At 41.6% G+C, this 26,316-nt stretch overlaps 1 protein-coding gene across 1 annotated transcript in view; it reads right to left on the reverse strand.

Annotated features, from left to right (window-relative positions):
• LOC127650227 (cadherin-8-like) overlaps nt 1-26,316 on the reverse strand; it is a 175,118-nt gene that overhangs the window by 65,947 nt on the left and 82,855 nt on the right. Inside the window, exon 3 of the mRNA XM_052135533.1 lies at nt 20,683-20,977. Coding sequence (XP_051991493.1) covers nt 20,683-20,977 — 295 coding nt within the window. The remainder of the gene's footprint in view (nt 1-20,682; nt 20,978-26,316) is intronic.

A 26,316-nucleotide genomic window follows, 5' to 3' on the forward strand; every position in this document is an offset into this window, starting at 1 on the left:
GGTTCGAAAGAAATCCTCACCGACCAAGGCACTACGTTTATGTCACGTAACACTTCGCGAACTTTATGAATTATTAGGCGTTAAGTCGATTCAGCACCAGCGTGTACCATCCGCAGACGGATGGGCTGGTGGAAACGATTTAATAAAACACTCAAAAATATGATTCAGTAAATTCGTGCACGAAGACGCTAGGAATTGGGATAAGTGGCTGGACCCCTGTTATTCGCGAGTACGAGAGGTCCCGCAAGCCTCCACGGGATTTTCCCCATTTGAGCTGCTGTACGGACGACGCCCACGCTGGGTCCTCGACGTCATCCGTGAAACTTGGGAGGAGGGACCTTCTAGTGCCAAAATGAAATTCAATACGTTCTTGATCTTCGAGCAAAACTCCACACACTGGGGCAATTAACACAGGAGAATTTGCTCCAGGCTCAAGAACGCCAACGCCGGCTGTATGACAGGGGTGCTCAGCTATGGGAATTTTCACCGGGAGATAAAGTGCTTGTATTACTCCCAACATCGAGCTCAAAATTACTCGCTAAGTGGCAAGGACCCTTTGAGGTCACACGACGAGTAGGGGACCTCGATTATGAAGTTAAACGTACCGATAGAGGGGCGTCAAATATATCACCTCAACCTCCTGAAATTGTGGAGGGAAGAGGCGGCCTCTGTGACGTTGGCAACGGTAGTTCCGAGAGGGCGGAGCTCGGACCGGAGGTAAACAAAGCCTGCGACCCTAACACCCGGTTCCTTGTGGAGACCACCTCTCACCACGCCAACTCGCAGAGGTTTCCGAACTACAAAAGGAGTTTGCAGACGTGTTCTCTCCTCTACCGGGCCGTACAGACATCATACAACACCATATCGAGACCGAGCCGGGCGTAGTGGTACGTTGTCGCCCTTATCAGCTTGCCCGAGCATAAAAAGAAAATAGTTCGGGAAGAATTGGACGCGATGATGGACATGGGAGTAATAGAAGAATCTCACAGCGATTGGTCCAGCCCGGTCGTCCTTGTTCCCAAGAGCGACGGGTCTGTACGCTTCTGTGTGGATTATAGAAAAGTCAATCGCGGTGTCTAAATTTGACGCGTACCCAATGCCCGTGTTGATGAACTGCTCGATCGGTTAGGTTCTGCTCGGTTTTATTCGACCTTGGATCTAACGAAGGGTTATTGGCAGATCCCCTTGACACCAATATCCCGTGAAAAACGGCCTTCACCACGCCGTTCGGATTACACCAATTGCGTGACGCTTCTGTTCGGTTTGTTCGGGGCACCAGCCACGTTTCAGCGCCTCATGGATAGGATCCTCAGACCACATACTGCTTACGCCGCTGCTTATCTAGATGATATCATCATTTATAGCAATGATTGGCAGCGGCACTTGCAACATCTGAGGGCCGTCCTGAGATCGCTGCGCGGGCGGGCTCACGGCAAACCCGAAAAAGTGCTTGTGGTTGAGCGTGTGGAGGTATGGTATCTGGGGTTCCACTTGGGTCATGGCCAGGTGCGACCCCAAATTGACAAGACACGGGCGATTGCGACTTGCCCTAGACCCAAGACCAAAAAGGGGTGAGGCAGTTCCTGGGGCTGGCTGGCTATTACAGACGGTTTGTACCTAATTATTCGGATGTCACCAGCCCGCTGACTGACCTTACTAAAAAGGGGGCTCCAGATCCGGTCCAGTGGTCAGAGTAGTGCCAACAGGCGTTTACAGAGATTAAAGCTGCACTTTGTGGGGGGGCCGCTTTTGCATGCACCTGACTTCTCTCTCCCTTTTGTTTTGCAGACGGACGCTTCAGACAGAGGGTTGGGCGCTGTGCTCTCGCAGTTGGTGGAGGGAGAGGAGCGCCCGGTGCTGTACATTAGCCGGAAGCTCTCCTTGAGGGAGACTAAGTACAGCACCGTAGAGAAGGAGTGTCTGGCCATCAAGTGGGCGGTCCTCACCCTCCGATACTACCTGCTGGGGCGAGCCTTCACCCTCTGCTCGGATCACGCCCCACTGCAGTGGCTCCACCGCATGAAAGATACGAACGCCCGGATCACCCGTTGGTATCTGGCCCTCCAGCCTTTTAAGTTCAAGGTGGTCCACAGACCGGGGTGCAGATGGCTGCCGCTGACTTCCTCTCCAGAAATGGGGGAGTGGTAGGCAGGCGGATGACGCCCGGCCTGAGTCGGGCGGTGGGGGTATGTGGCAGCGGGCGTGGTCAAGCGCCCGTCCGGGAGAAAAGCGGTAAGGGCTCACACCTGAGCTAAATGATGACTAACACCTGTGTCTGATTGCAGTAACATGAGGAGAGCGGCATAAAAAGGGCAGGAGCGACGGAGCAAGGGAGAGAGAGAAAAGAAGAAAAGGCTGTCTCTGGAGACCCTGAGAAAAAGATTAAAAGACTGACCCCTTTAAGTTGACACTGAAAAGAAAAGATTAAAAGACTTACCCTTTAAGTTTACACCGCTTTCCTTGTTTTGTTCTACAATATATATATTTATATTTAATGGCATTGTGCAGGTTTATGTGAATGTATCATAACATTAGGATGTTAATAATTATGACCATAGACGCTCGAGAAAAATATATACAGTAAATACTGTAAATGTATTATACCTTATGGGAACAGTCCCTTCCCTCCAAAATTAAACACACAAAAAATGTATTCAATTCAAATATATATATATATATATATATATATATATATATATATATATATATATATATAGTAGTATATATATATATATATATATATATATATATATATATATATACACACATCTGACTAATTAATGTCATATTATTAATAGACTGGTGTGCCAAGAGTGACATTAGTCTTCATGTAGACTGAGTTAAGCAAGAGTCTTGTGACAAATTATAATAGGACATTATGGCCATAAAAAATCATAGTACTTGGATACTTAAGTACATTTGAAGGCAAATACTTTTGTACTTTTACTCAAGTGAATTTTTAAACGCAGCACTTCTACTTTTACTTAAGTAATATTTTACCTTGAGTATCTTTACTTTAACTCAAGTACATGGTATGTGTACTTCGTCCACCACTGTCTATGTTATACTGATTTACTAGATCTCAATATTTCCAAGCAATGCATGGCTTACACTATATTTCTACAAAATGCAATACAATGTAATAAAGAAAACACCAGATTTTACTTTAACAACGTTTGTACATATTTATTTTGTAGTCTGTATGCTACTAAACATTTTCACATAGCCTACAATGTGTTGTGTTTAGGCTAAATGTATGTAGGCTAAGTTGTATACAATAACTTGGCATTATCATGGATGAAGCTTATCATATTACACCTTGATTAAGAATGCAAACTTTTGTTGAATTTTATGAGAAATCTACAGGCATAAACAGGCGAAGTGTAGTAAAATAAAGACCTAAATGTGTATTTCGGACTTTTTTCACCACAAGTCTGAAAGAAGATATGTTATTGAAGACAAATATCCAAAATCTCAAAATTGACCAGTAAAAAAAAACTATGTTTTTTGCCTGCCGTGTCTCGCCTTAATATAAACACACACTGTTATCAGTAGCCTATTATTTTGGACAAAGTTTTGCACATTTCACTTTAATGTACACTGAAGCATGCGTCGTGAATTAGCAATGTGGAAACGGTGGTTTGTTACTGCAGTAATATCACGTTCAGTGCTATAAATCTCTCCGTTCCAGAATATTTGGTTCATAACATCAATCTTTGATTCAGATGTTTGTGCAACCGTGCCCTGAAGATTTAACAAAAGTCTGGGTAGGCCTAAGTTAAGAAAAAAGTAAGTAGGAATTAGGAAAGTATGTGAGAAGTGAGATCAAAATTACCTTGCTTGCTTCTTTCCGCCATTTCACCTCAGTGCTGAGAAAAACATGCATACGCTTCTTCTGTACGGAAAAGCGAGCAATTTTAATTGGTCAGTCAATTCACTAGTGAGTCTGTGTATCGTAAGCAACGAGCACAAGACGGTGCTGTTATGAATCCAGTGGGAAAATAGATCTCGTGTATTGTTTATATAGTTCGTGTGTGTATGTCTCTATGTGATAGAATTATTATTTGATGCAAATAATTCTAGCTGGCTCAGCCAAACTTTATCAGATGGCGGCTCAATTTGGCTTACGAAATTATTGGCTGGCGGCGGCTGAAATTCTAAATGGCGCAAATGGCGGCGCCTGGCGGCGGCTTCGGGGTCTAACTGGATGCCCTTCTAAGCTCAGATATATGCTATAGTGATGAATGTGTTTCCCTAACATTTATGTCCCCCCAACCCAGGAAGGCACCATGAATCTTCTGTGGGGTGACACCTGCAAGAAGACCTTTCATGAAAACCATTTTTTTTCTTCTCATGTGAGAACAAACACTTTTCCAAACACATCATGCCAGTTAGCCCAAACAGCATAAAGGCATTTGAGCTCTGGGTGTCCTTCAATAGAGAAGCGCATTATTAAAGGCTGTCACGAACCCCGCTCCTCTGCTTCTCCCCGCATCGTCTAGCACACACACGCACACTCCCTCGCTCCGCCCCCTCGAGCTTTTCACGCTCTTTTTGCTCGCTCGAGCCCTCACGCCCACTTTGCTCCTACTCGCTCACATGCTCGTAGGCAATCTCCCTACCTCGAGTTTCTCACGCGCTTCCAATCCCCCAGAACATTATGACCACCTGCACTCGCGTCATCTGCACTCCTGCACATTAGTTTCACCTGCACTCGTCTCATCACCTGTTCATTGTTTACACCTGCACTCGTCACTATATATATCACTACCCTTTCGTCTCACGGGTGTTGGTTATTGTATTTAGATTCCGTGTCTTTGCCCCCGCTAGTCTTGTCTAGTTTTGACCCCCCTGTGATTCGTTACCCCTTAGCTTGCCAGCTCTCTTGTTCCCCTAGCTCCCCTGTGTAGTCCTTCCCGCTATTCTATTCTGATTACCCCGGCTTTGACCCTCGCTTCCCTCAACCATTCTCATTAGATTTGCCCCTTGTTTATACTTTGAATCCCCGGCTTTTGACCCTACGCTTCCCTCGACGATTCTCCCTCTGGATTTACCCTGTTATGTACTTTTGCCTGCTTTATTTTTATTAAAGCAGTTTTTCCTCCGACATTGTGACTGTCTCGTCTTGTGTGTGTGTGTACGGGTTACAGAATAACCAACCTCACCATTGACAGTCACAATGCCCCGCGCTAAGGATTCGCGCAGCTCACTAGAGCGGAGAAGCGCGTCACATTCGGCGCGAGGAGCTACAGTGTGGAGAGATGACCACGCGCTCACGGCCCAGGGGCAGCAGGTATGCGCTATTTCTGATTTGTTTCACCCTATTTCACCTGTGTCTGCCCCTGAGCCCGTTTATGCCTCCAGTGCATTTCTGAGCGCCGTGCACTCTCCACCCCCGGCTCTTCGGACGCTGACCAAGGGTTTTTTATGCGAGGCAGCGGTTGTGTAACTCATAACCCCGCCCTCGACATTATGGAGCCAGCGGCCCGACTTCGTGGGGTTAGCGTCAGGGAGTCAACCCTTGGAGGTTTATGTTGTGGATTTTTGTGCCCTGGCCAACCAGGTGAATTTTAATGAGGTGGCTCTGAAAACCATTTTTCAATTTGGACTGAATGAGCCAACCGCATCATTCATGCCTGGTGGTCGCTGCTCTCTCAACCTGGCTCAGTTTATTGACCTCGCCCTACTATACGCTGGTTCCTCGTTTACTGTGGGGAGGCAGACACTGAACCAGCGCTCCACACCAAGGCCCCCGTCTCGAAGCCTGTCACGGCCCCAGTCCCGAAGCCTGTCACGGCCAGCGAGTCAGCGCCCATGCCCGCCACGGCCAACGAGCCAGCGCCCATGCCCGCCACCGCCAACGAGCCAGCGCCCATGCCCGCCACGGCCAACGAGCCAGCGCCCATGTCCGCCACGGCCGGCGAGCCAGCGCCTGTAGCCTCGACCGCCCCAGAGCCAGCGCCTGTAGCCTCGACCGTCCCCATGGCCATGTCCCCTGTTGACCAAAGACGTAAGAGAAGGAAGAGGGCCCCTTCTCCCCAGTCTCGTCTTGTGCTCAAGACCGCAGAGGTTCCCCCAGAGTCTTCCACAGCTCTACCGACCTCTGCTCCGCCCCCAGAGTCTTCCACGGCTCTGCCGGGTTCTGCTCCGCCCCAGAGTCTTCCACGGCTCTGCCGGGTTCTGCTCCGCCCCAGAGTCTTCCACGGCTCTGCCGGGTTCTGCTCCGCCCCAGAGTCTTCCACGGCTCTGCGGGTTCTGCTCGCCCCAGAGTCTTCCACGGCTCTGCGGGTTCTGCTCCCCCCAGAGTCTTCCCGGCTCTGCCAGCCTCTGCCCCTCAGAGCCCTCAGGGCTCCTCCTCAAGCCTCCCAGGGCTTCTCCTCACGAGTCTTTCATGGCTCCACCCCTCAAGCCTCTCACGGCTTCGCCTCTCGAGTCTCTCAGGGCTCCTCCTCCCCTCCAGTCTCTCAGGGCTCCTCCTCCCCTCGAGTCTCTCAGGGCTCCTCCTCCCCTCGAGCCTCTCAGGGCTCTGTCCCTCGAGTCTTTCATGGCTCCACCCCTCAAGCCTCTCACGGCTTTGCCTCTCGAGTCTCTCAGGGCTCCTCCCCCTCTCAAGCCTCTCAAGGCTCCTCCTCCCCTCGAGCCTCTCAGGGCTCCTCCTCCCCTCGAGCCTCTCAGGGCTCCACCCCTCGAGTCTTTCATGGCTCCACCCCTCAAGCCTCTCACAGCTTCGTCTCTCGAGTCTCTTAGGGCTCCTCCTCCTCTCGAGCCTCTCAGGGCTCCGTCCCCCAAGCCTCTCGAGCCTTTACTTTGATTCCCCGGCTTTTGACCCTACGCTTCCCTCGACGATTCTCCCTCTGGATTTACCCTGTTATGTACTTTTGCCTGCTTTATTTTTATTAAAGCAGTTTTTCCTCCGACATTGTGACTGTCTCGTCTTGTGTGTGTGCGTGTGTAGGGGTTACAAAGGCACTATGAGTTGGCTCGATCACATGTTTCTTGGCAGTTGTGTGTTTACTCTGTATACTGCCGCTCATTACAATATAGACTAATAAAAGGACAATAAAAGACCAAATAAAACACATTGCCGACAGGTTAAAATCAGTGCTTTTAACCTGTTAACCTGCACCCCCACTCAGGGGCTCGCAGCTGAAAATGACATACCTGAATTAAAATAAATATAGCTCCTGAGAACAGTGTACCACAGGCACAATTAAGGTCTCTTTGGAAAGAAGACACTTGGCACTCTACTAACAACAAATCAGAGTTGATAATGCTCAAACAAATAAAAAGTTATAAAAGTTGAAGTGCCTCATAAATAATGTGAACTTCAAAAAATGTTTTATTATTTCATGTACAAATATATAAAAATAGACCTGGAGGAATCCAATTACGTAAAGGATTGAAAGCCACAAGTCTCATCAGTTTATATTTCAAATTTGAGGAAGATATAATGAAAAATGGGGTTCCTGCAAGCTTTTTTCCAAGACTATGTCGGTTCCCTTTCTACCTCCCCTGCCTGAGGCACATCCCCAGAAATGACATCCCCAAACTAAAATAATTGTAGTTACTGAACAATTTGCTCTACATGCACAATTTAGACATATTTAAAAAGAAGACACTTTGGAGTTTATTACCCAAATGTAAAAGTTGAAAAAACTTACACAGACAAAAATTTATAGAATTTAAAGTGTCTTGAAGATAATTTGTACTGCAAGTAACATTTCATTATTTTATGGAAAAATCAATGAAAACAAACCTGGATGAATCCAGTTAGGCAATTGATTGAAAGCCACAAGTCTCATCAGTTTATATTTCACATTTGAGGAAGATATTATGAAAAATGAGATTTCTGCAATATTTTTCCGAGACTATGTCCAGGTACCAAGAAGCCTCCTTGGATACCTCAAAAAGCAACCTAATGATCAAATGTTATGAAGGGTACTGCAAGCTATTTTAGTCATATACACTATTCATACCGATAGTCAGCCCATTCAACATTCAATGGCTGGTGATGGCCAGTGATACAGACAGCATTCATATGGATGGTCAGACATAGAACCAACAAACAATCACACTGATAGCCAGCCATCAGACAAGCCATTTGTTTTATATTTGGTCTTTTCAGACCACAATGCATTTACCATATAAATCAAATGGGAAAACAAACAAACACACACACACACACACACACACACACACACACACACACACACACACACACTCTCTCTCTCTCTCTCTCTCTCTCTCTCTCTCTCTCTCTCTCACACACACACGTATAATGTGTGCATGTTACATAACAACTCACCGATGTAAAATTGGACCATCTTTTCCGATCCTCAAGTATATCACCGTCGTCGCTGTATTCACTCCTCAATTTACGTCATCAGCTGCTTCGAGTGATCTCAAATAAAACATCTTCAGCAGAAAAAAACTTCTTTTGACGATCCATTTGATGAGATAATCCGTCCAGTAAGTAAGGCGAAAACAGATGTTGACTGGGGAACCGTCTTTTTACTATGGCTCGTTTGTTGTCAAATGGCGGGGTGTGGTCACAGCCTAATTCGCAGGTTAGAGTGGCTGATTCAAATAAATAAAAAAACATCTTGTTAGCGAGGAATTTAAACTTCCGGATATCGTTGGAATCGTGCACTGCTTGGCTACATTTTCTATCAGTCATATCATTTCAATTCTTTCATTGGCTTTCGTTTGTAAAGACAAAACAATAGGATCAGCATATCATGGCGTCAAAAAACTGACGGCAGTGTTTGGATATTTCGACCTATATATTGCCTATCTTTGTATTTGTGTGTGTGTGTGCGGTCTTAATTTGTTTATTACACTCTAAGCAACACACCCATATAACGTTCGGCTACGGGAGTCTGTTTTTATGCATAATTTTATTGCATAACCGACAAGTATGATACTTCACCCTGAAGAAACTTCGATGTAAACAAAGGAATAACCATCAATGTTACAACGTTATTGTTTCTTTGGACTAAAAATGCTCTATGGGATGTTATTCAGTGGACCCTCACCTTTCCATCCAATCTGGAACTTTTAGCAGTGGATGCGTGTGTGGCTCGTTATTACGACACTACTGGTAAGTACTCCGTTTTTGATTACGTTTGTTTGATCTGTATTGCTTACATAAATGCAAGAAATACATTCGTTATAAGCTTTTCATCGAAAAACAGAGCTCTATCATCGATGCTTGAGGCTTACACCTTTAAAATGATATATAGTTTGCCAAGATTAATGATGTTCTTTCACGTTAAATCTATTCATAAACATTAAACTGGGGGAGGGACTCTTCGGTGCGACTGCGCACTGGTGCAGGTTAACAGGTTAATTTGGGAGGGCAACATTGAATGCCTATGGGGAGTGCACACTGCTGCTATGACACTGCTTAATAAAATAGAGAGAGAGAGAGAGAGAGAGAGAGAGAGAGAGAGAAAAAAACATAGAAATGTAATGATAGAAGCACAGTTATATAGCATGATGAAATGAGGTCTTAGGGTGAGGAGTGAAAGAGAAGGGCCTGATGCAACATTAAATATCCACAATGTGTCTCTTGCATAATTAATAGATGAAGGAGATTTTGAACAGGGGGCCGTCTGTGAGAAAGTGGCCAGGCGTTGTATCAGATATAAATAAGCAGTGCCAATGGCAAGAGTGTAGATTAAAACATTCAAGTATTCACTGAAATCTCAGCTTTCCTCTACAGGCTGCTGGTCCTGTAAGACAGTCTCCCACACACATGCTGAAATTTGATCTGAAGAGTAAATTCACAGATACTGTAAATTATAAATGCACACACACGCATAAACATGCATGCACACACGCACACAAGAGCATAGGGGAGACCAGGACTAGCTGTCATACTTTTTACTCCTGGTATGTCTCAGGGTACAGTAGACTTACACTTGATGGTCAATTTCTGCATAGCCACATACCTTAATGTGTTAACCCCCACCCCTTCCAAAAAAAACAACTATTGAACATTTCCAACATTATTGCCAAGGAACCAAAAGATACAGTCAATGAATCCACACGCAGACATCTGTCACACTTTACGGGGTAAGTTGTTACTGGAACCTGCAATTAAACCTAGTAAAGGTTTTATGTGAATATTAGGTGGGATATTATCCCCCGTCAATCTACCACCAAAATAAATCTTTTCCTCTCTTTAAAACTGAGTTTGCATTGAACTGCTTAATATAGGCATTTCAACAACATTTTTAAATGAACGAAGCATAAAACAATTCATTTCATTTTCATTTATGCATTTGGCAGATGCTTTTATCCAAAGCAACTTACAGAGCCCTTATTACAGGGACATTTCCCCAGGAACAACCTGGAGTTAAGTGCCTTGCTCAAGGACACAATGGTGGCTGTGGGGATCGAACCGACAAGCTTCTGATTAACAGTTTAGTGCATTAGACCACTATGCCACCACCAATCCGTTCCACCACACGATTAATGAAACAACAAACATTTCAAACACATCTGCACCGATAAAAATGTGACATGCACTGACTAGACTTTCATGCTAAATACCCTTGTCTTAAGAACACATTTATTTCAATCTTTCAGTAAAAAATAAATAATTAAATGTCATGATGTCTTCATGATATTGCTGACCATTTGAAGGGAAGAGCTATAAAAAAATATGAAAGTGAAATTTCGCCCCCAAAAAACACTTTTAAGAAGGTTTTGAAATAGATGTTTGAAATCAACATACAAAACCTCTGCTAAAGTAAACACACATTTGTGCAATTGCACTTTTGACTCCAAATATTTTTGTTACTGAGTTATAGCCTTTGTGACAACATTCCTGAGTGATGTATTCACACAACACACAAATACACACACACACACACATACATGTGAAAATTTTTGCCCATACTACTCAATATGAAATATTTACTTGTAAAAACTAAGGTATTATAGCTGAAAAGAAGATAATGGCATTATGCCAAGCTTCAACATTTTTTTATTTATTTTTTTTGGCTGGATTTCATGGCATTTTTCCGAGATAATTTCCTATCTGCAGTAAATCAGGTCAATTAGGCCTATTGAAACTGCAAAGACTATTCCATTCATTCCATATTAAAGCATTGAACAAATAGCATGTATCTTTTATTCAGCTCATGTAGAAGATAAGGGAGATAGGTCTAAGTTATATGAGTTTAGATTCACCTCCATGCTTTTCCTTATCACAAGAGACAGATAATGTCAGTGTCCACCTCAGCGCTGATTAGCTTGTCATATGGCATCAGTGTCACTCTCTATGCCAACACAATAACCTCCTGGGCCCATTAGTGCTGACCTGAGATATTTATGGGCTCTCCTCATCACCCAATTCAAAAAAACTCTTCTCTCTCTTTCATCACTTGTCTAATTCAACCCATATTCCTTATTTACTATGCTCTCTTGTGAAAGAGACCTGTGCCTGTACAAATTGACTCCAAATCAGCTGGACCACCTGAGGATTGAGTCTCCACTCTCCCTTGTGGGTAACCTGTCGCGACAGCTCATCCATTGTAGTGTTGAGGTCGCTCGGGATGTGAGTGGCATGCAGTGACTTCAGGTGCTGCTGACTCCAGAGTAGGAGACGGCGGGCGAGTTGTGATATACTATGGGAGCGTAAACTGCCTTGATGTTTGATGTATGCCACCGTTATCTTGTTGTCTGTCCGAGTCAACACATGCTTGCCCTGGATCAAGGGCCGGAACATCCGCATGGCCAACGTAGCCGTGGGCCCGTCCAGGAGCTTGCGGGTGCGTGCCCGTTGCATAGAGTGCCCAGCTGGTCTTGGAGACGTCGGTCATAACCAGGAGGCACCTGGAGACAAGTTCTAGGGGAACACCTGCCCATAGAAATTTGAGGTCAGTCCAAGGGCTGAAAAGGCAACAACACACCTGCGTGATATCCATGTGATGTTTCTCTAAGTGCCATACCCATCTCGTGACTCAAGTCTGGAGCCAGTGCTGAAGCGGTCTCATATGCATCAACCCAAGCCATGTGGCCACTGCTGAGGATGCCATATGCCCCAGGTAGCTTCTGCTACCCTTCCGTAGAAGCGGAGAGATTTCCGCACGCAAGGTAGCGGTGAAGTTGATGCCGCTGAACCTGGGTGGGCACCTGGCGAACTGAATCGCATAGCTGAGTTGGACAGTCCAAGACCAGCCAACACAACAGGTTGAAGAGTGCAAGCCACGCGTCCAAGCCCTGGGCGAGGGGGACCATGGGGACAATCTTGTTGGACATATCGGCAGGTGGGGGCCTCATGGTGGGGCAGAGCCAGAGGCGCCACATTGAAGGGGCTTGGGGCCCATCGAGGAACATCGAAGCACTTACCTGGCTCCTGATACCCACCAGCGGATCGGTTAGGGAGGGGGGAGGAGGTACATCTTCCCTGCAGTCTAACGAAACCACCTAGGTGTGGGCATGTTTGTGCCACAACTGGGCCCGCAGGGGCGGGGGGCCACCGCTGGTGCACCGAACCTGCCAAAATTGAATTGTATTTATGGCCGTACACCGGTTATGTGACCCAGGGAATGAGAAAACTACTCTTTTGTTGATTTTTTGGGAGCTAAAATATTCTTTTAAAAATCTGAATTTGTGCTCTGCAGAAGAAAGGAAGTCATACACATCTGGGATGGCATGAGGGTGAGTAAATGATGAGAACATTTAAATTTTGGGGTAAACTATCTCTTTATAGTGATTTTACAGAATTTAATATTCTGTCATCATTTCTTGTATTATGTGGAACACAAAATATGTTAGGGACTGACAGTCTCGGTCACCTTTCACTTTCTATATATATATATTAAAAACATTCACTGAAAGTAAATAGTGACATTCTGTATAATATCTCCTTATTGTGTTACATGGATGAAAGAAAGTCATATGGGTTTGGAACAACATGATGGTGAATGATGACAGAATTTCCATAATAATAATACTAATACTAATAATAATTCTATAATACATGTTCAATGTGTATTATGTAATGGAATATAGGGGAGTAAATGTATACTATGTCATTTATGAAAGTCACTACTTGAGTACACTTTTAATTGGATACTTTCTTACTCTTACTCAAGTAATTATTTATGTTAGTACTTTTACTTCTACTTGAGTAATTATGTTTTTGAAGTAATTGTACTTTTACTTGGAGTACAGTTTTTGGCTACACTACCCACCTCTGTTGATAATAATTTTCATCTACTGACACACAAATCATGGCTAGCATTAACAGTGATTGTATCGGCATGCACTTATCTTCTACCAGTAAATTTTTATAAAAAAAAAAAATCATAAATTTTTTGAAACACAAAAAATTAAACCAAACATATTTCTAAATTGAAATTACACTTCAAACAAACTTCTGCAATAAACTGAATGGCATCTATGTTAATATTTGTTTCCCTGTCTCAACCTCAGGACTCCTACCCTGTGGTCACCAGAAACAGCTAGATCCAGCTCCATTCCTGCTTCATGTTGGACTCCACTGATACGTTTTGCTGTGTGATGATGACTAATAGCAGCCGGTGCCAGCCAAACATAACTTCAGTCTATTACGATGGACTTCGGAGGATGAACTGATGCCAACTCCAACCATAAGACATGGGATACTTCATATGCCATTGCCTGAACCTTGGATTTAGGATAGACCTCACCAAAATTACCGGCCAGGTTGAACTGCGATGCACCTAACTGATCTCTACCTAATGATGGACTACACTCTTGAAATTTAATACATAGACTATCAATTAAAAACCTTTCATCTGCCAACTAACAAAGACAATTGCATCTACAGTATGTGCCCTTCTGCAGTTAATCCAGGATGGACAGCAAATACATTAGTCTTTAATCTTGCAGTTCATACAAAATCTTTGTTTAAACATTGACCCTTAACACTAATTAAATTAATAATTTTAAACCATGAATTGTACTATACATAAGTAATATTGGAATTACATTCATGAATTTAGCCAGAGGGAACTGGCTCCCACAGTGAGTCTGGTTTCTCCCAAGGTTGTTTTTTCTCCATTAACCAACATTTTATAGTTTTGTGTTCCTTGCCACAGTCGGCTTCGCCTTGCTCACTGGGGTTATAAATACAATTATTATTTAATTACATATTTTTAAACACAATTCACAATTTTATTTTATCAAACTACACAATGATGACTCATAGATTATAGATATTACAGTTTTATCTTCTGTTAATGTCTGATCTTCTGTAAAGCTGCTTTTTTAACGATGTGTGTTGTGAAAGGCACTATACAAATACAAATTATTTGACTTGAAAATATAATCAAAATAACAAAGTAGTAAAAAAATCATAGCCTACCTATTCCAAACATTTTACTCTCTCAAACTACTTCCACCGGCCTGTTTTGCTGTGACTTAATAATCTTCGACAACAGATGGAAAAATAAATTTAGGCCTACAAATTAGACTATACAATATTATATTAGCAGCGGCCAGACTGGTTCGAACTGACAATGTCTACGGTAACTCAGATAACCATTCTGTACGATGAGAAGAATAGCAGATGCGGGTTGGCGCTGTTTTGGCGGCACGAGGTGGACCTACACAATATTAGGCAGGTGGTTTTCATGTTGTGGCTGATCGGTGCAGATATGTACTGTATGTATATATCTAAATATATATATATATATTTATCTAAAATGCATATGTGTGTGTGTATGTGTGTGTGTGTGTGTGTGTGTGTGTGTGTGTGTGTGTGTGTGTGTGTGTGTTGCTAAATGCTGTAAAAACTATAATTGTATCAAAAGTGGTTCTTAGTAATTTAGGCTACAGGGTTTTATCAGCTGACCAAAACATTTGAGAACCAATAATTACTTTTTGTACTTGTATAAAAACTGTTAATTTAGATGTTGCATCATTAAGCACATTTTTAGTTTACCTGAAATGACATGATTTACAGTGAGAAATGAGGGCATAATGTTCAAATACAAAAACACACGCATACAAAATAATTCAGAGTGGACAAGGTTATTTACACATTCCTGCTGATCATTGTCTCCCTTTCTGAAGATGATCTATTCTGAGGCTTGCAGGCTGCAGTGGGTTAACTCCCTGACCCTCAAACCCAGCTGAGGCCATGGGCAAACCTCAGCGTGGAGTCTGACCAGCAGATGTGCTTCTGCTGTGGCCCTACTGCACACCATGTTAAAGGCCCAGCACCCCCACTTTCTCCTCCATCTGCCAGTGCCACACACCATTTTACATGCTTAAGTACACAACCATAACCTTTAAATCACACAGATAAATATTTAAGTACTAAGTACGAGAATTGCAGTTCATTTTCACAAATCTTTGTTTGAAATTCTATTTGGTTATTGGCACTGACCCTAGAAGTGAAAATGAGCTTCACAGCAGATATAGGGTAGATATGTCATGGCTTATTCAACAGAGCAGAACATTTCTAAAAAAGGCTTTATTTGGCCAAGCAATCATGAATTGTGATGGTCCTGTCAGGAATTAAGTCATTAGAGATACTGACAGAAAACTTTAATTATTAAGAAGATGCTAATTAAAAAGATAGATGTACCACTGATGGCTCTAACAATTTCATGCGAAATCAGTATATACTGTAAAGCTAGAAGTTAATACTGAGAATAAAACATGTACCCTAGTGTAATTAGATTAAAAGTAAGGCTGCTTTAGAGTGTTAAAAAAAAAAAAAGGATAAGAGAGTTAAGCTTTCTGCAGATTGTTTAAACTATCAAAGAAGCACAAATTTAGAAGCAGTTTAAAAAAATACAGTAAGGCAGGTTGCCTTTCACATTTCTGATAGCAGTGATAAACTGTTTTCAGTTATTTGCAAAACTGTGTGTGAGCACACACTTTACCAATCCATATCTCTCAAGGTTCTGCTGGTACAGCTACACATTTCTAGGAGAAATGTTATCATATCTAGAAACTCCTGAGACAAGCATAATGCCTGGTTGCTCCCGGGTTGGCAGCTGAGGACGTCTGCTCTGAAAACACTGATGTGTCAAACATAGTAGTGAATGCAATTAAGTAAAATGTATATGTTTTACTCACAGGCTTCATCGCTTAAAATCTTTACTTGAAATTTTTTTAACATTATTAATAATAAATATTACTAAAACCTTCTACTACTGTTATTTTTTTAAAGGAGGGCTTTTTTAAAATAGGTATAGGGCAACATTCAGGGTAATAGACGACAACAAATAATGTCATGTTAAAATGTATACGAAATAATAATAATAACAAATGAAATAATAATAATAATAATTATGGGGGATCATTTTATGCTTCTACTGATCAGAAGTGTACTTTGGTGCAGCCTAATTTTTACGAACCTGAGGACATACAGTAGTTATTGCAGAATCAATGTAAAATAACACATCTTAAAATAACATCATGCAGAACTGATTTAAATTATTTAAATAAATTGCAGCATATTTAAAGCCTATTTAATTAATGTACAGACTGTAAAAGTACATGAGCTGATTTAAAGTTTAAAATGTGTGTCAGGCTGAGCAGTATGCTGATATGTGTTATCTATTTCCATAAATATGTGTCAGAAAATAGCTACCAAATCATTGTCAAAACCCCCCCTGACAAGCCCTTATTTATTTTTTATCTGCCAGGAATATGGCTTGCATAATCAGAAATGTTATTAGAAGAACAGACCCCTCGCCTGTTAGCCCTGTTACCGGAGCTCTTAATAACTCTGAAAATGCAAATGAACACTAGGTATTCTATTAACGTCACTTCAATTTTATATCAGCACTCCAATTTAGCAGATCCTGACACATTCCTGTGCACGGTGTCTCCTTACACAGGTTCATTTTGCCAGGAGAGAGCGGGCACATAGCGAGCAAGGCGGAGGGGCCATGTGCCATCTGTCTTTTCCCGACTTTATTACCCAACTCCATAATGAAGCCCCTGTCGCAGAGGCCTCACACACACTCGACTTTCAGATGACAAAATCAACTTTCCTCTGTTTATTTTTCCTAAACCAGAACCCATTAGTGAAATAACAGACTCAGTAATCCAATGAGATTTGTCCAATCCTTGCAATGAGTTATAATTCCCTATTGTGGATGGTCCAATGTAAGTCCGTAACAGTGTTAAATATTTTGAAATGAAATTGAAATACATGACAATCTCATGAATATACATACAGCATTCTACAGGGAAAACTTAAGTGTCCATAAGCTTTCATTAAATACTGAGAAAGTGCAGAGGATTTGTCATGCCTCGCATGACCTTTCTAATGATTTAGTCTTTGGGCTCCTATGACTTTCGTGATGTTAGGGTCTTAGAGATGCATGGTACATTGACAATAACATTAGCAGAGTCCTGTAGCATCTGTGTGTTATTTGTTTCAGATTAAATAAAATATTTGTAATAAACTTTATATCTATAGTCAATTCAATCGTTGCTCAGCTAAAAATAACTTCATCCACCAATATATTGAGTAACAACAAGATATTGTCCTTGTTTTTTTCTCACTCTCTAGTTATAACAATCCTCAAGAGGGTTCACTTTATTTATTTATAAAAAAAAACAAAATGCCACAGTTATTGTCAAAGACTCTCAAGTAAAAAATTAAAAACTATTATAAAGTTTGTGTTGATCAAAAACGAAATAGATTATACTAACATGAAATACTTCAATGTACTACTAGTTTGCATAACTGTTACTGCCTTTGGATTATCCGTTGTCAAAAGATACAGCACAAATGAATTGCTATTATTTGGCCACATCTTAAAGTACATATAATAAGTGAACTAATCCCAAATTTCAGGGGCCGGGTGCACCAGCTATACATAAATTACAACTTAGCCTAGTTGTGGCGTAAATGGGCACTAAGTTACAATTTATGCACTACTAAATATTTGAGCGTTGCACCATTAAACTTAGGACATAACCCTACGTATAAATATTTATGGAAGACTCGACCAAGAGTAACATATGGAATAAACAGCAGCTGATATTTCATGACATCAATGAGCTCATATTTTGTGTGACTGGCTTCAATCCTTTTGACATACAGTATGACGTTGAAATTAACACTCATATAAATTTACGAAAGAGAGATAAAACATACTTGTAAGTGGCTCTTCAGCATGAAACAGTTCAAACGGTGCAGATTTCAGGGTGCATCACCCAGTGTTAAGTTTCAACACTTTCAAAATATATATATATATATATATATATATATATATATATATATATATAGGATATTAAAATGAATACATTTCTATTGTTCCAGCCTGTTGTATTAGTAATTATTTATCAACCCTCATTTATTTTAAATACGGTTCCTATATATTGTTATTTACAAAAGGTAATATACTATTTATCAAATCTACTTTTATTTTACATATCTTATTTTAATGGGGATATCATTTATTACAGCTGACAGTTACATGAGCAAACGAGGTTTGAACATCAACCGTAACAAGATAAAACTGAAATTTACGGCTTTCTAACACTTCTGTGTACAAATTTGAAGGCTGTTTATTGTATCAATACAGGTAAACATCATATTATGCGACTACGCATTACTTTAAGTAGTTAAGTTTTGCATTAAGAACAGGTGGTGCAACAAAACTAAGCTCTGACTTACAGTAGTTATAAACTAACTAGTAGTTACTAAGCCCTTAGTGTGAACTTTACGTCCCAATTTACATGAGACCATACACACAGCCAGTGCAACACTACCCAGGATCCCAAATTAATTTCAAGAGATTACCACTTTCAAAATTATTCTAAAGCCTTAATTAGAAAATAAAATATGTAAAAGGTAAACTTTCTGTGATTTGTGTTTATCAAACAAGAAAGAGCCCCTGTATTTGTCTGTTTGTTGTTTTTCTCTTCCAGCCAAAGAGCTTTTGATTCTCTCTATGACTGTCTCCATTAACATAAATACTTTATAAGACCAAAACATGTCAATGTTAATGCCTTTCAAGCAAAAAAGAAAACACAAGCTAATGTTTATTTAATCAGCAGTGACAAAAGAAAAGAACAATTTTGAGAGAAGTCGACTTCAGGCATCTTTTATTCCCATAGGTGAACCCCGGCCCATCCTCCTCCACCAATTAGCTTTTTACCCCACAGCCTGTTGTATCCCATCTCACTGTCAAACCCCTCAGAAAGCTACACTGAGCATTTCATCAGACAGTGTATCGGTCTGTTAGCAGAGGAAAGAAAGAAAGAGAAAACCTCTCACCGATATCTCTCATTCTGTATGCTCTAAAAGCTGGAGAAATATGATGGGAGAACAATACAGAGGAGAAAATGCCCATATGAAGAAGTCAAGTAGGTTTTGAAAGGAAACAAAGATGCTCTCTGTTTCACATGGCTGGATTATAATGCACTAGAAGTACACTATTCCCCAGACTGCATTCTACACTTCAAATGTGAGCCTTGGGTCAGACGTCTAGAAACATTTGAAGCACAATGTATGGTTATTTAGAGCCATTTTCCTGCTCAAAATGACATTAATCATTTCATTAATGGCACTTCCCGTAACTCTGAGTACTCTCGTCTTTAATCTATATTCATGAAAATAGCTCCCCTCTGCATTACATTATTTCATGTTGTGTTTAAGCCATCAACCACAAAGCACTATTTACAAAAAAGCAAAAAACAAGTCATGAATTGATACTTGAACTTTTTTTTTTTTTTACTTTCCTGAGCAAATGAGGTGTAACTATGCAAATTATACATGAGATGTGCATTGCAGAACAGCACAGCTTTCAGAATGTCAATGGGTTGTAACAAATTCCTTAAGTGGCATTCTTCTGAGATCTCCTACACAGTCTTACTAATATTCAAGATCCAGCTCAAGGTCAGGCCCAGGATGGTACAGAGAAAGCTCACACAGGCTTTGTCAACTAAATATAAGCTCTACTTAAAGCACATCGTGAAAAGAAATTCATTAGAATGCATGGCTGGAAAATCTTGAGAATGTATGAATACATTGTAATGCTTGAAAAAAATATGGTCAAATTGGACAATCTCAGTGCTGCTCTCAGTGCTCCAATGCAGAGTATGTCATATCTAAAAACTATATGGATGTCGGTCTCTGGGATTACAAAATTGCTATGGACAGCAACCTACAAATATCACATATTATAGGTCTTCAATGTTTTTTAGGGCTTGGATCCCTTGGTGGATAGAGTGATGAACGAGGGACCCCCATATTGTATAAAGTGTTTCATTTTTAGCCTGGCCTATTATAACATGTGTAGTACAATTAAATGTATTTACGTAATGTGTAATGATGCTTAAATTACAGAATAATTATTATTGATATGCAAAATCATATACTTGTACATTTTAAATGTATTTAATATAAGGAACATGAAATATGTAGCTGAACATTTAACTTTGTAACTTTAGCTTTGGTTGAAGTTAATTTAATATCGTATTTTTATTAATTGCATATATTTTTTTCACATCAATCAATAAGTGGAAAAGCAAATCTTGTTTCCAGATATATTATAGCCACTCCATATGCCTTTATTTCTGTCCTTAGATCATTATAATTTTGTTACTTGTTACTTTTGTCTATCCTTTTGTCTGCCTGATTTAATGGTGACACATGGCCTATCAAAGTTCAGCTGAGACAACAGGAGATGATGAAAGGAGATCACTCACCCACTTGCGACATCTCTGGCACTGACCCTTTGTAAGGCCCTTCAGTGAACTGTGGGGGGTTGTCATTGATGTCTTGCACTTTGATGATGAACTCAGAGGCCGGTTCTAGAGGTTGGTTGGAGTCTCTGTCAACGACCTGCGCTGTAAGTGTGTACTCTGCCTTCTCTTCCCGGTCTAGCCTCTTCATTGCGTGGATGTCCCCAGTCATCTCATTGATGGAGAAGATGGTGCCCGCCCCTTCGCCTGCCAGCACATACTTGATGTTCTTATTCCCCACGTCCAAATCTGTATGGAGCTAAATAGAGAAATAGAGGAGGAGGAGGAGTGAGGCTACTTCCAGTCGTAGCTAATACCACTTGAGCAGGTCCAGATCAATGTTGTCTACCCTGCACTAAGCTGTAATCAATCACGTAAAAGAATTAAGAACCACTGCCAAGTGCAGAGCAGCATAGTCTCTCCAAAAGGCTAGTGTTTTTTTTTTTTTTTTCCACTGTGACAGCTGCATTGTTCAATCTCACAGACAAAAGAGGTAAAGGGCAGTCCTGGATATCCAGGTAATTCTTGGATTGTGTATCCAACCCATCTGCCATTCACCTCTTCATACATCACTTGCAGATGGTGGAGATCAAAGTGCTCTTCTCACACCTGCCTAAAGGCACTCTTACCAACTTGAAATCATCCACCAGGTCACATTTCCAGAATGATAAGGCAACTGGATTGTACCAGGAAAAAAAAAGAATACAAAAGGGAAAGGCCAAGACTATCTCTTCCTCGATGGGAAAGAAGCTAGTCCTATTCTTGGTTTCATTCATTTTCTCTCATGTTTTGAACTTTCAATAATTTTGTTTTGTTTTTAGTTTTCTCCCTGCAATACAATAATTCAGCATTTTATTTTCAACTGAGAGCATTGTTTTTTAATCTGCTATACCTCTACAGTATTTAAAAACAAATGGTAAGTTTGTAAACTAAATAAACAGGAACACTGCTATTAGCTGAAGCACCATTCAGCTTACCCTTTGCCAGAGCTCACAAATCCAATGTGTGCTTGCAATCAGTTTAAATATTACACCTTTAGATGCACAGTACCAAGTTTGACGTCATTAATGGCAAACAGCATTAGTTCTTGCATGTGTCATAACCAAACATATCTCCTATTTTTTGTGGTGCTTTTATTGTGCTTTATGTTCTTATTGAAATGTGACATCTATGATCACTATCAGGTTTTACCTGAATTGAAAATGTTTTGGTGCCTGTTTTCAGTGCTTTATAAACACTAAATATGCATTTCATGTGACACGGGCAGTGGTGGCTCAGTGGTTGAGGCTCAGGGTTACTGACCAGAAGGTTGGGGGTTCAAGCCCCAGCACCACCAAGATGCCACTGTTGGGCCCTTGAGCAAGGCCCTTAACCCTATCTGCTCCAGGGGCGCCGTATCATGGCTGACCCTGCACTCTGACCCCAGCTTAGCTGGGATATGTGAAAACTAATAAATTTCACTGTATATATGCAAAAAACTGTGTGTATAATGTGTGACCAAAATAAAGGATTCTATAAGTATTCTATTCTACATGAATTTGCGCAGGGCAAATAAAGCCTGGTTTCACGTGTGTGTGTGTGTACATGACAGGATAGTGCAGAGCAGATCATGCACAAGTTAACCGGCTTGTTATGCTCCCCTTGATATTGAGGCACAGACCACAAAACTTGCTTGACCTATTTGAATTCTACTGAGAATTTTATATTTTAAAGTGCTATGGATAAATTTGGCTAGACAAATGGTTTTCAATAGCTAGAGTGCCCCTATATTATGAACAGCACTGACAAAGGAAAGATAAAACACTGTGTGCTGCACCAGCATCATGTAAAAGACTTTTTAAAATACTCATAAACACCCATACTAACATTTAGCTATCACAGTAAACTATAACATATTTTTTTGGGTTATTATTATTGTTGTTGAGGTTAAGAAGTTTTTAAAGTCAGTGTGAAATGGAAATTGCAACTGACTTTACTTCCGTATTGTAATGCATTACCAAGGGAACCGTCTTATCAAACAAGAAAAAAAAAATCTAGGGAGGGGACTTTTATTAACAGGTTGTTGATTGGATTGTGAAAGCGGGCATTGCATAACCGGATAGGTGGTAGACCTGAATGTGAGTTGCAGTCCACACAATGCATTTGACACACATACAAACACCCTTTACACAGTGCTGTTTGTGCCAGAGCCAGGGAAACAGAGAAGTAATTTTAATACTGGAGAGCTTTTCCACTGACTTGAAAACCAAACGATGATCTAACAAAATTAACAAAAATGAATCCATAACCAGCCCACAAACACACACAACACATTGCAGTCTTTGTTTACCACCAGGCTAAAGCCGCTGTGCAAGTTCAATGACGATGAATTAGAAACAGTCACAATATTTCAATGTTTTGAATAACAATACACTAAATATAAAGGGGAAAAAGAAGACTTACTTAAGCTGTACATACCAAGACACCTCCATTAAAAGAAACATGACTAAACTCCAGACACATCCGACTTGCATTATATGTAGCAGTAATCACTTCCAGAAGCATTCAGATGTGAAATATTTCAAAGACAACTGTGAATTCGGCGTTATTTTTACTCTTTCGAAATGTTAATTCAAGCCAGCATGCCCATAATCAAGGTAGTGTGGGGTAGGGAACAGGGATGTGGGATGTGGGAGTGAAACGTCATGGTTACTGTCGTAACCTCCATTCCTTGATGGAGGGAACGAGACGTTGTGTCAATGTAGGGACATTAGGGGTCGCTCTTGAGAGCCCCGAACACCTCCCATTCTTTGAGAAAAGGCCAATGAGAATTGGCGAGTGGAATTTGCATGCCACTCATCTGGACATACAGGTATAAAAGGAGCTAGAATGCCCACTCCATTCAGGTTTTGTGCTGAGGAGCCAAGACAAGGTCAGGCCATTTCAGCGGCTAGTACAGTGTTGTAGCAAGAGGGACACAATGTCTCGTTCCCTCCATCAGGGAATGGAGGTTACGACAGTAAGCATGACATTCTCCTTCTGTCACTCACTTGACGTTGTGTTGATGTAGTTACACTAGGGATTCCTATAGAAAAACGGCACAACAGCTGAACCATGTTACGTGAACTGCTGATGCAGGTGCAAGCAAGCTGCTGTGTGCGTAAAAGCAGGTGCATCAGTCTGCACATAAACTCCCCCAATGCCCCAAAAGACATCATGTAGTTCCCCACATCCTTGGGGGGGGGGGGGAAGCGACGTAACTAGCATGGGAGCAGGCCAGCTGCTGCCTTTTCTCTCTATGTTTTCCTATCCACAGAGTATTAGATTTGTCTGGGGCCATAGGGGAAGGTGTTCTTTTCCTTTCCTATTCTTTCAGGGGGAAAAGACCCCGTGGAGACCACATCCTGCCAAAAAGGGGAGGTCAACATGTGGCAATACAACACATGGGCTCAGCAGCCGCACATGGAAGTGACACGGTGGTACGTCCCACCACGATATGGGGGGTCTACAAATACATCAACCGAGAACAGAGAGCTCTCTGCCCAAGGGACACTCGGGTCCACAGACAGGGAGACTGTACTGTGGAGTATACATCACAGGGGTTACCTAAGGGACACTCGGGTCCACAGACAGGGAGACCGTACTGTGGAGTATACGTCACAGGGGTTACCTGAGTAATAGGCACCTGTGGAGCACCTATTCAAGTACAGGGCATATTTGACCCCATAGTGGGGCTGGCTGCGAACTCTTCCGCCAAGTTCGCAAACCATAGGGCTAGTGAGGAAGGACATCCAGGGTCCATGACTTCGTGAACTCGACTGGGGGTAAAAGCCCCAGGGGAGGGGAAAGGCGGTATACGCAAGCGATACACCTGGCCAGCTGTTCCGCAAGTGTCGCTGACAGAAAACGTTTGCAGGTCCCCAACCCTCTTGATGGAGTTGAGCACAATCAGGAGGGCTGTCTTCAAGGAGAGGGCTTTCAGCTCGACTGACTCTAGCGGCTCAAAGTGGGCTCCCCAAATGCCCAGGAGGACTGCAGAGAGATCCCATGAGGGGAAGAGGCATGGCCTGGCAGGATTCAGCCTCCGGGCACCTCTGAGGAACCTGATGATCAGTTTGTGCTTCCCTAGGGACTAACCGTCCACTGCGTCATGGTCGGATGCTATAGAGCCTACATATACCTTCAGCTTTGGCTCATGAAGAACATCAATTCACGAACAAACGCCACTTCAGGGCATAGAGCTGCCTGGTAAAGGCTTGAGTGATCGTGTCTACGACTGCTGGTGTTAGGCCACTTTGATCTTCCGCGCTCCCATCAGGGAACACCATGGTCACAGCACAGGGGCGGCTAAAGTTGCTTTCCCCTGTAAGAAGGAATGAAACGACCACAACATTGCCATGATCATATTCTCGCAAAAAGAACATCCACAAATGCTGCCTCAGTGGGATCGCTGCTCTGGGCAGCGTCCGTGGCCATCGGAAGCGGAGAGGTAACGACCGCATCCAGGAATAACACAAAGACGGAAAGGCATCTTTATAAAGATGCATCTTTAAAAAGACATTCAACATCAATGTGTGTGCTCTAATAGAGAAAATATACTCTTTAGCATGAACATACACTCTTTTAGCCCTGTTGAAGAGCCCAGGGGGGAAATCTGCACTCGTCGTGCAGAAGGAGAGAAAGCCATTGGAAATGCGGCATATATCCAACAGCATACGCTTTTTAAGATGTGACTGGAACAGCAGTAATATTCAGCTCGCTGATAGTACAACCACTCAGCTCTGAAGAAAAAATCTGAATGGAATTGCATTCCAGCTCCTTTTATATTCGTATTTCCAGAGTAGTGGCATGCAAATTCCACTCGTCAATTCTCATTGGTCTTTTCTCAAAGAATGAGAGGTATTCGGGGCTCTCAAGACTAACCCCTAGTGTCACTACATCATTACCTGCATTGACACCAGGTTTGTGTACCTGACTCTTGAAGGGGCAGGGTTAAAACTGACTAAAAACGTGGTTTAAATGCAGCAGCATTAACAGAGAAGAGTCAGTCATTTCACCGGAAGTGCAAGTCACACAAAGTTTATAGTTTACGGGTAAAAAGTTTCTTATAAAATAGCAAATATACATGGATGAATTGTTCACAATGGGATCTGTTTTGATTTCATGCCGACTTTAAAAGTTTTTATGCTATTTATATTATATATATATATATATATATATATATATATATATATATATATATTTTTTTTTTTTTTTTTTCTTTCCCCACAACAAATAAACCATCACTAACTACCTAACCATGGTTATGAGTAGCCATTCTTGGTCTTACCTTTGATTATGGCATTGCAAATGGCACTGATATCCAATGGAAGAACTATGGTAAACATAAGGCAAGTACAGTATAAAATAAAGGTCTGGACCTATAACAATTATGCACAAAGTCATGTGTAATATACATTTCCTGTTAGAATTATGATTGATATTAGGAAACAACTGACATTTTTTGCCTTCAGATATTCCTAGAATCAATTTGATTATTAAATAATTAAAATTAATTATTAATTAAAATTAAAAGCCTAATTAAAGGAAATCATTATCAGTTATGGAGTAAAAATATTT

This window comes from Xyrauchen texanus, chromosome 1 (assembly GCF_025860055.1).
Source record: "Xyrauchen texanus isolate HMW12.3.18 chromosome 1, RBS_HiC_50CHRs, whole genome shotgun sequence".
NCBI classification, from domain to species: Eukaryota; Metazoa; Chordata; class Actinopteri; order Cypriniformes; family Catostomidae; genus Xyrauchen; species Xyrauchen texanus.